The sequence below is a fragment of the Herpailurus yagouaroundi genome, unplaced genomic scaffold (assembly GCF_014898765.1).
Source record: "Herpailurus yagouaroundi ecotype Mexico unplaced genomic scaffold, PumYag 161, whole genome shotgun sequence".
Taxonomy (NCBI): domain Eukaryota; kingdom Metazoa; phylum Chordata; class Mammalia; order Carnivora; family Felidae; genus Herpailurus; species Herpailurus yagouaroundi.
In genome coordinates, this window is record NW_024412402.1 from 12,658,987 (window position 1) to 12,672,295 (window position 13,309).

At 51.3% G+C, this 13,309-nt stretch overlaps 1 protein-coding gene across 4 annotated transcripts in view; it reads left to right on the forward strand.

Moving 5' to 3' along the window:
• GRIK4 (glutamate ionotropic receptor kainate type subunit 4) overlaps positions 1-13,309 on the forward strand; it is a 306,356-nt gene that overhangs the window by 178,720 nt on the left and 114,327 nt on the right. For all 4 annotated transcript variants that reach the window (XM_040483332.1, XM_040483335.1, XM_040483333.1 and 1 more), the window contains one exon: positions 10,064-10,225. In XM_040483332.1, the coding sequence (XP_040339266.1) occupies positions 10,064-10,225 (162 nt within the window). The remainder of the gene's footprint in view (positions 1-10,063; positions 10,226-13,309) is intronic.

Here is a 13,309-nt window from a genome sequence, read left to right on the forward strand (position 1 = left end):
CAGGTGAACGTTAATTCATTTAACGAGTGTATATTGAGCATTTGCTAAGCACAGGCATGGGGTAAGGTACAGGGAACAGATCAATGAACGAGACGGAATAGGGTCTGCATTTGAAGTCCTGTTTGTGGATTCGCGTTGGGAAAGAGAAGCAGAGAAGGGACTGGGTCCCTGGGAGGAACAGATACGCGTGTTTAGGTCACGGGGAGAAATGAATAGGAGGCATGTAGGGAGAAGAATCCAGGAGATCTGGGGGCTGAGAGGTTTAGGACCAAATCTCCCATTAAATGGAATTCACCGACAGGTATGAATTAGCCTCCCAGCTGCTACTTTCTTCAAAGCCCTAGTCCACAAAAGCGATCGCCCAGCCTGCAGAGAGCAGAGGCTTTGATGCAGATTAACAGGCAGACAGAAACCGGGTGTGGGGAGGGAGGGGAAGCACGGGTACCCAGCGCTCTAGACTCCTCATGGCTGGAGCCATCAGGGCTTTCCTGAGACAGGCTGAGAGGGCACTTATGAGACAGGGGTCTGGGACCCGGCCTCCGCCCTGCCTTGGGTCCCCGGAAAAAAATGAATGGATATAGCCATAAAGAAGAGCCTTGGGAAGTTGAAAGGTCCACGCTGTCCATGGGGTAAGGTGAGGGACAAGCAGCCAGGCACTCTCTTCTTAGGTGCATTCAACCAAAAGTGTTGACTTCTTTCTCTATGTCGTGCACCAGTGTAAGTGCTGGTGACATGAGTGCATTTGTCTCCAGAGCACCCAATCCTTGGAAGGCAGCTTTGGACAAACTCACATGATATAAAGTTCTGATGATAGGTATATCTACAGTGGTGGCCCGGTTGAGGCAAGGGCTCGTCCCCCTCCATTGGGGGATGGAGGAGGTCAAGGTGAAGAATGCACAGAGGAGTAGACAGGGTTCACAGCATGAAAAGACATGTGTGTAAACCTAAGTTTGTTTTTGCCCTGTTTGCGGTCAAGAGCATTGGGAAGTAGAGGGGGACTCGTGATCAAATGTATAGTTTAGGAAGATCCTTCCAGCAGTAGCCCCGAGAAGGAGCTCAGAGAGATGTAAATGGCTTAGTTGGTAGTCCACGAACAAGCTGGTGAAGACCTGAATTGAGGCAGAGGTGGTGGGGATGGTGGGCAGGCGAAAGATTCAAGAGATGTGGAGGATGTAAAATGTTCTCCAATGACCAGGAATGAATGCATGCACAACTGAATGAGATGGGGAACGTGAGAGAATGGAAGAAACAGAGAAGGAGTTACAAATTCTAAACTGAACGGCAGGTGGATGATGGTCACGTTCACAAGTAGGCAACCAAGGGTAGGAATCAGATGGGGGAGGAAGGATCAGGAGTTCAAGTATGGGAATGATAAAGTCTTAAGGATATCTTGCATTAGTCCAGCTTCATTAATAACAGCCTAAGAAGTTGGAATCTTTTGGTGTTCTCAGTACTCCTGGGGTGAGAACATAAAAGGCTGTCAGTCATGGGGGCACCTGGGTGGCTCAGTCAGTTGAGCGTCCGATTTCGGCTCAGGTCATGATCTCGTGGTTTGGGAGTTGGAGCCCCGTGTCGGACTCTGTGCTGACAGCTCGGAGCCTGGAGCCTGCTTCAGATTCTGTGTCTCCCTCTCTCTCTGCCCCTTCTCTATTTGCGATCTCTCTCTCTCAAAAATAAAACATAAAAAAAGTTCTTAAAAAAAGGTTGTCAATCGTGAGCAACCTCAGGGAAGGGCACATGTATTTAGTTTATCCTGTGCCTCTTGGTGACCTGGTTCTGGGTGCACAGTCGGGAGAAATGGGATAATAAGCACTGATCTTCTGTGCCAGTACCCGGGTCTTAATCCTGTGTCTGTCTTTTGGGTAAGACACTTGACTCCCAGGCACCTTGGTTTCTTCTTCCCGCAAATGGGAATATGAATGTCCTTGTGGGGACCAGAAGTGATCTATGGAAGTGCCTTGTGAGCTATGCAGAGCCGTGACGACAGAAGCAGTGAATGTTATTAACTCAGTAATAAATAGATGTTTAATAAATGACTTGGGCTTTAGGTGAGGTAGGCTGCTGGCCTCCCCTCTCAGGCAGTGAGAGGCCAGGGCTGGGCATGGAGGTGAAGGGATCAAAGGCAGAGTCTTGGACGAAAGCAGCCACAAAGCAAGGGTGTGTTTGAAGACACCACTGTTAAGAATAGAAACCAGGGGCGCCTGGGTGGCTCAGTCGGTTAAGCGTCCGACTTCAGCTCAGATCACGATCTCATGGTCTGTGAGTTCGAGCCCCACGTCAGGCTCTGTGCTTACAGCTCAGAGCCTGGAGCCTGTTTCAGATTCTGTGTCTCCCTCTCTCTGACCCTCTCCTGTTCATGCTCTGTCTCTCCCTGTCTCAAAAATAAATAAAACATTAAAAAAAAAATTAAAAAAAAAAAAGAATAGAAACCAAAGAAAGACAGAACCCAACTAGGTCTGGGTGGCAGAATTCAGGGAGATTCCAGAGGCCGTCAGGCATCAGAATGGCACGTTTTAGGGGTTGTCCGTGGGCGTGGCAGGAAGGGAGCTGTTCAGGTTCTTGGGCCACTGCCACGGGCCACCAGGAGCTGAGGGTTTCACGCAGGAACAGAGAGGCTCGCCTTTGTGGCACAATCTGGGAGCCTCCGCCCCATACTGCCTCCTCGCTGCCTGTTAACGATGCCTGAAAGTGCACGCAAAATGCATTCCTTGAGTGATTTTATTGTTACTATTACTAATGCTGATCACTCAAGGAGTTCGTATCTTCCTTTGAGTTTGTATAGTGCTTTTCCTGTACACGATCTCTTTTAAGCCTCACTGTGAAGTGTTTTTTTCCCCTCACTTTGTAACGAGAAAACTTGTCTAATTAAAAGAGATAAAAATAAAGAGATTAAAAAATGTAAAAAGCAAAGATTGGTTTCGGAATGTGGGATTTCAGTGAGGAAAATCGAGGACAAAGTACCAATAGAGAGTATGTGCCTTAAAACGTTATAACTCTACATTTATGCCTGCTCTGTCCAGGACAATTATTCTCCTAATCGTTTAATTAAACCAATGAGGCAGCTTTGGCTTTCACTGCCTTTCTCTAGGCACTAGGGACGCAGCAATGAGCGAGAGAGCCGACAAGCCAGCAGGGAAGCGTTTGTGGCGCAAACGATGATGACCGCAGAGGCGTCTTAGGGATGGCTAAGGGTCCTGAGCAACTCACGCAAGACGGCCAAGCTCACGAAGCTGTGTTCACTGCCCACTTCTCGATGCACCTCGGCCACACGCGTCTTCAATCGTACTGCCTTTACTTCCACTTCCTTCCTACCTGCTGCACCCTGGGGTCTGCTCACTTTCCTTCTCTGGGCTCTTCATGCTGAGCATATGTAGTGTGGCACAAACCTTGGCTCGCCCGCGCTCTCGAGGTCATCGTTTAGTTGCTCGGTCTGGGACCCCCACCAAGCCCCAGACCCCTTCCCTTTGTGATGACAATCCTTCTCGTGTCGAGATTTAGTTGATGTGTGGCAATCCCTTTACTCAGTCTATCAGGGTCCGTTTTGTAGCTGCAAATCTCATCGGTCTTACGAGTCGTGTGTTCTGAAATCAGTTTTAACTCCGTTTTGCCGGGAATTCTACCGGTGAACTCATAGCACCCCTGACCCTTGGTGGCTCTCCCCACCGCGGCCGCACAGTGGTGAGTAGTAGGTGGTATGAGAACACGGAGCCCTGGCTTTGAAGTCAGCTGGGCCTGGGTTTGAATCCAAACCCCTTTGTTGACAGCTGCGTGGCCTCAGAAGAGCCACATCACGACTCTGGGCCTCAACTCCTTCAGCTACATGATGACCGTGGCAGCTTCTATGTCATGGGGCTGCCGTCAGGATGGATTGAAATCCTGCGTGTGAAGTGCTTAATTCGGCCAGGCACATAGTAGGTGCTCAATAAATTGTAGCGGTTGTTATTATTGTGAATATTGCTTTGTTGTAATTATTTATGGCTGGAAGATCTGGAACGCCAAGCCTTCTGTCTTGACACACATAGCCACACCAAGCAATTAACACCTTATGGCAACTTATTTAGCAAAACTTTTCTCATTTGACGAGTAGCTAAGAAAAGCTTCCTGAAGAGTGAGGGGGAAGAGAAGGAGAGAGGAGAAACCCCCAAGCCCGATATTTCCCTTTGTCAGGATCCAGCTGTAGCGTGGGGAGCAGGAAGAGGAAAGAGAAGGGGGCAGCGTGGAGGAGGGACGGCATTTGGAGGGAAGAGAACTCACATGTTACGAATGCCTACTCTGCGCCAGCCGCTTGCCATGGGTTATCCCCGCAGGGCAGGTGTTCTCTGCATTTTACAGGTGACCAGGCAGAAATTCAGAGACGTTACTGACCTGCCCGAGATCACTCAACTAGTTTGTGGCCAATCGGGATTAGAACCCAGGATTGTCTTATTTCAAACCCTGTGCTCTTTCTGCCGCACCCTAATGTCTCCTGATGGGACTGCCACACGGCACAACTCCAGGGGCCACCCCTCACACTGCCGTCGGTGTAAATGGCGCCTGGGGGTTGTGCAGTGGAGTGGCCATGTCTCCTGAGATCGGACGTGTGGCCTTGGTTAACAGGCTGTTGGAAAGGGGAAATGATGAAGGCCTGATGTGGTGGGATTGGAAAGGGAGGGATGGGGGCGCCTGGCGACTCTTGATCTCAGGGTTGTGACTTGGGGCCCTACATTGGGTGTAGAGATTATTTAAAGGTACAGTTTTTGGGGTGCCTGGGTGGCTCAGTTGGTTAAGCGTCCAACTCTTGTTTTTGGTTCGGGTCATGACCTCACGGTTCGTGAGTTCGAGCCCTGTGTTGGGCTCTGTGCTGACACTGCAGAGTCTGCTTGGGATTCTCTGTCTCCCTGTCTCTCTGCCCCTCCCCTTCTCTTACTCTCTCCCTCAAGATGAAAAATAAATAAATAAATAAAAGAACTTAAAAAAATAAAATCTTTAAAAAAAAATGGGAAGGGGGGACAGACTTAAGAGACATTCGAGGGGCGTTCAAGAGACAGATTTGACAAAGTTGGCAATGGACTGGATGTGGAGTTAAAAGATGAAGGGAAATTTGGAATTTCTAGCTTACGTAGCTGGGGGAAGAGTAATACGCTACTGGGTTAGAAATACAAGGGAGAAGGGGCTGTAGGGCAAATAGAACATCATAGAATGCCATCTCGGCTACTTCCCCGTTTGATGCGGGCCCAGGCCCAGGTGATGTAGGGTGAGGTAAAGGACTGCACCCGGGGGCCTCTGTTTGGCTTTCTGCATTTCTCCTTAGAGTCAAGCACAAGAACTGAATCTGGACCATTCAAACCTCTTGCGCTTTGCGCTCTAGTCGCCCGACCTTGTCCCCGGGCTCACAGCCTGCCCTTGCTCCAAGCTTGGCGGCTGGAGAGCCATGAAGTCTCTGCAGCTGGCACGTGAGCAGATGCCCGTTGGTAGACCAGGACCCTGGAAACGTCCTACCTGCTGGAGAGTGTGAGGGGGCACTCAGATGGGTTGTGCCACTCATGATGATGACCTCTCCATGGTGTTCTCAAACCCTTCTCCACGCCTGTTCAAAATACCCCTCATCCAAGGGTAACCCCTGAATTCGTTCACAACATGACCTTCGGCTGTAGCTATCGAGTTCCCTGCAAATCATCGCATACTCAAGAATTCGCACACACGCACTCACCCGTACGTGCGTGCATACACATTTTTAAGAATGTCCTGATGCGAAAGCCAAGTGGTAAGAAAACAAGCTGTCAGGAATGTGTCTTTTGAAGTACGATAACGCGACGTCCAGAGGACAGGCGGGGGGGTGGCGCAAATTTTACTCGTGTTCTTACACCCGCTTTAGGAGCAAGACTGTGGATTAGTGGTAAGAGTTAGGCGCGCTGAGGACCCCAGGGTCCTCAGTCAATGAGAAACATCTTCAATCAACAGTCCTCAGCCAACATTTACCAAAGAGCCTCTGGGTATCAGGCCCTGCTCTAGGTGCAGTACAGAGCCTGTCACAAATTCATTCAGACTTGGAGTAACGGAAGATTTGGTCTTGACGTCCTCTGCCATTCGGCTTTACCATTTGCTCTTCCCCCTGCTTTCCCGCGGTGTCACAACGATGGAATCCACTCCCATTGGGAGTGGGGACCCTTAGGATTTCCCTTCCTGAAGCACTTACCAGAAGAGAATGAAGGCTCCTGTAAGAATCTGTCCCACCCCACGGCTTCCAGTCCTTCCTCTCCTTTCAAGTAAGGTTGCAGCCAGCCAGGCTGTGTGGTTAGGGGAACATAGGGAACCCAAGGGAGCCAGGTGTGCATTCTTAGAGCTTGTGGTGGGCAGCAGGAACCAGATGGCTTTTAATCCCCTCCAATCCTCAAATGTGTTAACTTTAGGAAATATCCCTCTCAGCAAAATGTTTCCACCGCTTGATTTGGGGTTTATAAGCCATGTTTCCTTGAATGCATTTAGAGTAGCGTTTCCCTGAGTACATTTTGTAGAGCACTACTGTGAGACGCTCAGGTTTTGGAGGGGAAAAGCGTTCCATGGTCAACACGTTTGGAAGGTTCTGGGTTGAACAAAACATAAACGAGCTGCTTTGCTGGAGGACGTCTTTAAGCCTCTAACATGCTAGCGTGTGTTACGAATCGTGAAAAGGCAGGTGTCATAAGCAGTCTGTTCTTACCGTAACATGGAACCTTGCTGTTGTGCAATTCCTGTTAACATCCTGGAAAAGCTAGTGTCCTGAGGAACACACTTTGGGAAACGCTGGCTTAGAAGATGTTCATTGTATAGAAACTGGCGGTTTTGCATGTTCATTTAGAAATCAGCCTTCAATGGCGGCAGGAGAGGCCAGGTTTAGACATAAAGAGGCACTTCCTAACTGAGAGGGCACTCAGGGAGCAGAGTCTAAGAGTGTCCCGGGAAATTTTGATAAGAGAACACACCGCCCCCTTTCTTGTCCTTCCACAAGCTCTCCCGTGAGTCATTATAAATAGACTGAGTTATCAAGGAAGCTGCTGGATCTTTTTATCTTAAGGGGGCCTTTGAAAAAGGATATAATTGAGGGATGAGAAGGTAGGAATTAAAAGCAAAAAGACACCCTGGCTGACTTCTGGAGGGGCTGTCTCTAAGTGTTGGTAATTAACTCATTCATTCTTCCTCTGCCCAGAACACAGAGTTGAAGGAAACGCCTTTCCAACTCAGGTTTCCACAGCAAGTGGAACTCAGGTAGAGGGTCAGAAGCTGCCTGAGATCTCAGGGTCAGATTTTGGTCACTGTCATACGTTGAGCGCTTCTGTGTGCCCAAGATGATGCCAAGCCTTTTGCACGCATTTGCGGAACCTGGATTTGAACACCAAAGCCCTATTCACTCTATGCTCTTATGGCCTCTGTGAGTCTGCAGACGCCTGAGACGTCAGGGCTCCCTTGAGATGAGCCTCCTTCTGTCAGCCTGCGTGGGGGAGAGGAGGAAGTGGGGGAGAGATGATCTGTGGCCACATTGACAAGGAAACCAAGGGAGAGGGGACATCTTCTAGCTGGTGAGGCCCCTCAGTTGCCTGACAGCAGCCTGGTTCTTTGTCCCGCCACACCCCTCCCCTACCAGATGCATATCTTCTTCTTAGCCACCTGTGCCTTGTGCTGCTGGGAGCCCACGGTGCATGGACAGCTGCCCTGTTTGAGAGCCCGGAGATCGTATCAGTTTATGAATCAATACGTTCTCTGACGTGTCTGTGTTCCCCTAACGGGACCGTGGCAGGATCTAACATCTACCTAATCCTCATCTGACTCCACGCTGTCAGGGGTGAGAGGCTCCAAAGGAATCTTTGTAGCTTCGGTCTGTAAACTGCAGTTTATCAGGCTAGACTCTGGGCACGGGAGATCAGGCCTGTGGCCTTGGCAGTGGCTCTAGATGTGAGGGGACAGGCCAGGGGCCTGGAGGAGCTAAGTCTTAAGGAAGGGAGTCTGCCTGAAGGAAAGCAATGTTTCTGCCCAGCCGGAAAGTAAGCCCCAGGCACCTCCCATCTGTCATGTCAGGCAGAGTGGCCGATGGGTTAGTCCTGGGGTCTGTAACCACTGTGTGCCCACGGGGTGTGGAGCCGTGTGTGAGGTACTCAGAGCGAACGTGTGACGAATGTGACTTCAGTGGGTGAAAGTGACCTGACTTGCGTTCGGAGAATTCTTCCAGGAGCAGGATTGGTGAGCTAAACCAATCCACACCCTCTTGCCTGGTTTCCTTGCCTAGAGCCTTAGAGGTCCTGGACGCTGAGCTCAGCCCTGCCTGCGGAGGGCGATTCTTCTCCCTCTGACACGGACTAGCCTTGATGGGACTCATGCCCGCAGGTTCTAGCTTGCTGAGGGATCCGGTGGCTCCGGCCCAGGGATTGCAAGAGGGCCACGGGTCCTGGGAGAATTCCCTTGAGTTTCTAAACGTCACTGCTGCGCATGGGGTTTCTCTGACTGCCTCTTCTAAAGTAGCAGCACCCCCCCCCCCACTACGGCCTCCCATAGATGACCAAAATTATATCTATTTGTTTACGGGCTTACAATCTCTTACAATCTGCCTCTTCCATTAGCCCACAGGCTCCTTGAGGGCAAGACACGTGTCTCTCTTGTTCGTATCTTCTGTACCCAGAACATCCTTTGTGCCTGTGTCTAGCTCATGATAAACACTTGAATGTCTGTTAAATGAATGGAAAAAAATATAATAACAAGTGAAGGCACAACCCTCCGTGCAGACCGGCAGGTTGAGATTCTTCCACAGCAAACTTGGTTTGGCCACTCTTCTGTTGACAGTCCCCTCGGGTCCCATCACCTACAGGAAAACGCCCCTGTGCTCTGGCCTCTGCTGACCTCTCCGGCCTTATTTCTCACCATCCCCCACGCCCCTGCATCCGACGTGCTCACCCAGTGACTCCCAAACATCGGTGTGCAAACAGCCTTGGCACCTGCTAAAAACGTAGACTCCTGGGCCTCAGCTCAGATGATTCAGATGGTGTTGGGTGGGGCCCAGGGATTGTCACTTTTTTTTTTCTTTACCGTTACCCGGGAGGGGTGCCTGGGTGGCTCAGTCAGTTAAGCATCTGACTTCAGCTCAGGTCACAATCTCACGGTTCGTGGGTTCGAGCCCCGCGTCGGGCATAGTGCTGACAGCTCACAGCCTGGCACCTGCTTCAGATTCTGTGTCTCCCTCTCTCTCTGCCCCTCCCCCGCTCACACTCCGTGTCTCTCTCCTTCAAAAAATAAACAAACATGAAAAAAAAATTTAAAATAAATAGTTACCCGCGAGACTGGGGCACCTGGGTGGCTCAGCTGGTTAAGCATCCAACTCTTGATTTCCGCTCAGGTCATGATCTCATGGTTCGCGAGTTTGAGCCCCACATCATCGCACTCTGTGCTGACAGCACTGGGCCTGCCTGGGATTTTCTGTCTCCCTCCGCTGCTCATGCTCTCTCTCGCTCGATTTCAAAACTAAATAAATAAACAAACCGAAAAAAAAGACAGCCGGGAGAATTCCGATGGCAGGTGCTCTGGAGACCACACTTGGAGGAGCCATGCCCTGTCAAAGTACCTCGCAGGCAGCTGGCTGGGGGGGGGGGGGGGGTCACACTTCCTCACCTCCGTGCCTTTGTATCACGGCCACTTCTGTGTGGCATCGCTTTTGCCCATCTACATTCCCCACCCAGAAAATGCCTCTGCCTCCTTCAAGACTCAGCTCAGGGGTCGCGTCTTCTTTGGACACAGCCCTGCTCCCACCAGGCATGTTAGTTTTGTTGTTTTCTTTCCTCTCTCCGTACAGCACGTGTCGCACTCACCTCTCTTAGAGATCATTCCGCTTTTTTCGCTTCTTTTCTCCTCCCCTCCCTCAACACCGTGAGCCCTCTGAGAACAACGCGTGGTTCTCTCTGGACCCTGAGTACCGAGCAGGGTGCCCGCCCGCAAGTGTCCGTTGGACCAGAAGTCCTTCTGGTCCCTCAGATGTGCCCCCCAGATGCGCCCCAGCCAAGTGCGTCCCCACACCTCTTCCCTGGCTAACCTAACCCTCTTCTCTGACTGCCCGGTCTTCCAGGAGTTCTCGCTCCAGAGAATGGACAGCCTCGTGGATGATCGTGTCAACATCCTGGGATTTTCCATTTTCAACCAGTCGCATGCTTTCTTCCAAGAGTTTGCCCAGAGCCTCAACCAGTCCTGGCAGGAGAACTGTGACCACGTGCCCTTCACTGGCCCTGCGGTAAGTACCTGCCGGAGCCCCCGCTACCCCCGGTGCCCCTTCACCTGCACACACACACACTCCCTCCTAGAGCCCGCCCGGCCCCACCCAGCTCAAAGAGAGATGTGTACGGGTGCTGGGAAGTGGTTACGAGAGAGGTTTGACGGGGATGAGCTGTAAACGGAGAGCTTGGTGGAGGGGAGCAGGCCGACCGCCCTGCAGGGCCACGGAGCCGTCGTTTAGTGATGTCTGCGCGTCCCCTGTGGCCAGACTCCCGGTCGTGCTGTTGCTGGGGCCTGCCTGAGTTTAGGATCCAAGAATCCTCTGACTGTGGGCACCTGGGTGGCTCCGTCGGTTAGGCGGCTGACTCTTGACTTTGACTCACGTCATGGTCTCGTGGTTTGTGAGATCGAGCCCCGTGTCAGGCTCTTTGCTGACAGTGTGGAGGCTGCGTGGGATTCTCTCTCTCCCTCTCTCTCTGCCCCTCCCCTGATCGTGGGCGCTCGCTCTCTCTCAATAAATAAACATTTAAAAAAAAAAAAAAAAAGAATCCTCTGAGTGGAAAGCACTTTTAGTTCATCTGCTTCCTCATTTTTCAATAAAGGAAACTGAAGCCTAGACTGGGAGTGGGGGTAAGGGTGGGGCCGTGGAGGTCTTGTTCAAAGTCTAACGCCAGGGCTTTTGCAGGGCAAAATTCGATTTGGAGACTCCTGATTCCGGGTCCACAGTTCTCTCCATCACACTGGACCACCGCCCTGAGTAGGTCCTCATCCGGGGAGGCTTCCTTTATGCCCTCACCCACGCTCTTCCTCTCTGTACTCCCTTCCCCTGCGGTGTATGTGATGGAAGGGAAGTCGTCCCTGGCATACTCCGCTGGGTTTGATGTCCTTACTCTGTGAGGACAGGTCAAGTATGTGTGCTTGTGTCCGTCTGGTAAAAGGCAAGTTCTCAGGGGACTGGGATTGCCTGGCTTTCTAGGTCCCGTCCCAGCCGTGTGACATGTCAGCCCCACGAAGCCCCATAAGACAGCTCAGGTGATGCTCACGTAACTTTCTAAAGGAGCTGCTGTCAGTATCTCCACTTCACAGCTGATGAAACTGAGGCCCAGAAAGGTTAAGTGAACGGCCCAGGGTCACACGGCTAGTGAACAAAGGAACTAGCATCAGAACCCAGTTCAGAGTTTTTTAACTCCTCGGCCATCTTACCTCTTTCTAGGGCCATCATTCTCTTGCCTCTGTCAGTCGGCCTGGCGAAGTGAAAGTAGTTAGTGGGTATTTGTCATATGAGTGAGTAAGTGAGGCAGGTGGAACAGTGAGCTAGAGATAGAAAGAACCGGAAAAGAAGTAGGCCTGAGAGATGCAGGGGAATTGGGCACCCCACTGGAACGGGACATTCTGTGGCTTTTAAAATGGGAGCCATATGGGGCACCTGGGTGTCTCAGTCAGTTGAGCATCCAACTCTTGATTTCGGCTCAGGTCATGATCTCACGGTTTGTGGGATCGAGCCCCATGTTGGGCTCTATGCTGACAGCATGGAGCCTGCTTGGGATTCTGTCTGTCCATCTCTCCCTCCCTGTCTCTCTCTCTCTCTGCCCCACCCCCACTTGTGCACATACTCTCTCTCTGAAAATAAGTAAAAAATATAAAAAACATGTAAAAAATAGGGGCACGCCTGCCTCTGATACACGTCCGGGGCAAGGACATTTCTGAACATCTGCACAATGGACACCTAAGTGGTTGGCCAAGGCGGTCATCCAGTGGTAGACTTGCTGAAGGCAGGGGCATGGACAGAGTGACCGCCCAGCAAACATTGTACTTCTTTGATTGCATAGCCTGGTAGAAATCTTAGGGAGGAAGAAGTAACTAAAGGGTCAGAGCTCATGCAAAGCTCAGGGGGCTTTGATCAAGGAGCCAGGTGGGAGAAGGGCACTTGAGAACTGAGTTTCAGGAAAGGCTTAAGGAGCACATCCCAACAACGTATTTTAGACCCAAAAGAAGTGAGAATCCGTAGAAAGGAGTGGGCAGGGGTGAAACATCTGAAGAAGGGGGATTCTCACTGTCAGTAGGTGCGTTAGGGACAGCGCGGGATGTCTTCAAGCTCAGTGTCACGGTAGGACCAGGCGCATCCCTCCCAGCCGGATGCAGGCCTGTCTTCCCGGTCCTGCCACCGTGGCTCCGGTATTTGAATGAGGCTGGCGGACCGGAAGGACTCACAGCAGAACATCAGGAAAGGAAACTGCTGCCTGCTCTCCAACCCAGGCTGTCCCACATTTGGCATCTTGCCCTCGTGAAATAAAAGTTCCGTGTGACGTATTTCCAGTTACTCTCTGAGGGTCTCAGCCCTTCCATCAGCACTCACGTTGACCACAAGCAGGCAGGCGAGAGGCCTTCCCTGGGACCCAGTGGGGGAATTTGTAAAGACCCAACGAGGAAGCCAGCCCGTGCCTCTCACGGGTCTCTAGGGCTGGCCGTGCTCACATGTGCCGAAGAGAGTACTGGCCTCGGAGGCACAGGACCTGGATTTAAATACCAGCCTTGCCATTTTCTTGCTCTGTGATCTTGGGTCACAGTTTTGTAACGCTTCGGGGCCTCAGATTCTTCTTCATCTGTAATTTGGGGCTGATTATGCTAGGCCACTTTAGGAGATTCTCGGGAAGATAAAATGGGCTATAATGCTGTCTTCAAGTGACAGTTATTCATTGAATGGGCTTATTCAGCATGCTATCTGCCAGCCACTGGGATAGGCATCAGTAAATACATCAGGTAGCTTTTGCTAGAAATGCTGTGTAACGACCAGCCCCTAAATCTCACTAAGCATGTAACGCGAAGCATTTGTGCCGCTCGTGCATTGGAGCACCTGGGGGGAGGGGGGAGGGATTAGCTCCGGATTCCTAATCTGGCTGGGGATCAGCTCGTCTAAACAACTCATTCAGCGAATCTGGGCTAGGGCAGTTCTGCTCCCCATTATTTCTCCTGCTTCCCCTGGCCCAGCAGGGAGGCCAGCCTGGCATAGTCTCGTGGTAGTGGTGGCAGGACAGTAACAGATCAAGTGGTAACACACCAGACCTCTTAATCAGTTTCCCAGAATGTCCCCTGAGAGGGATGC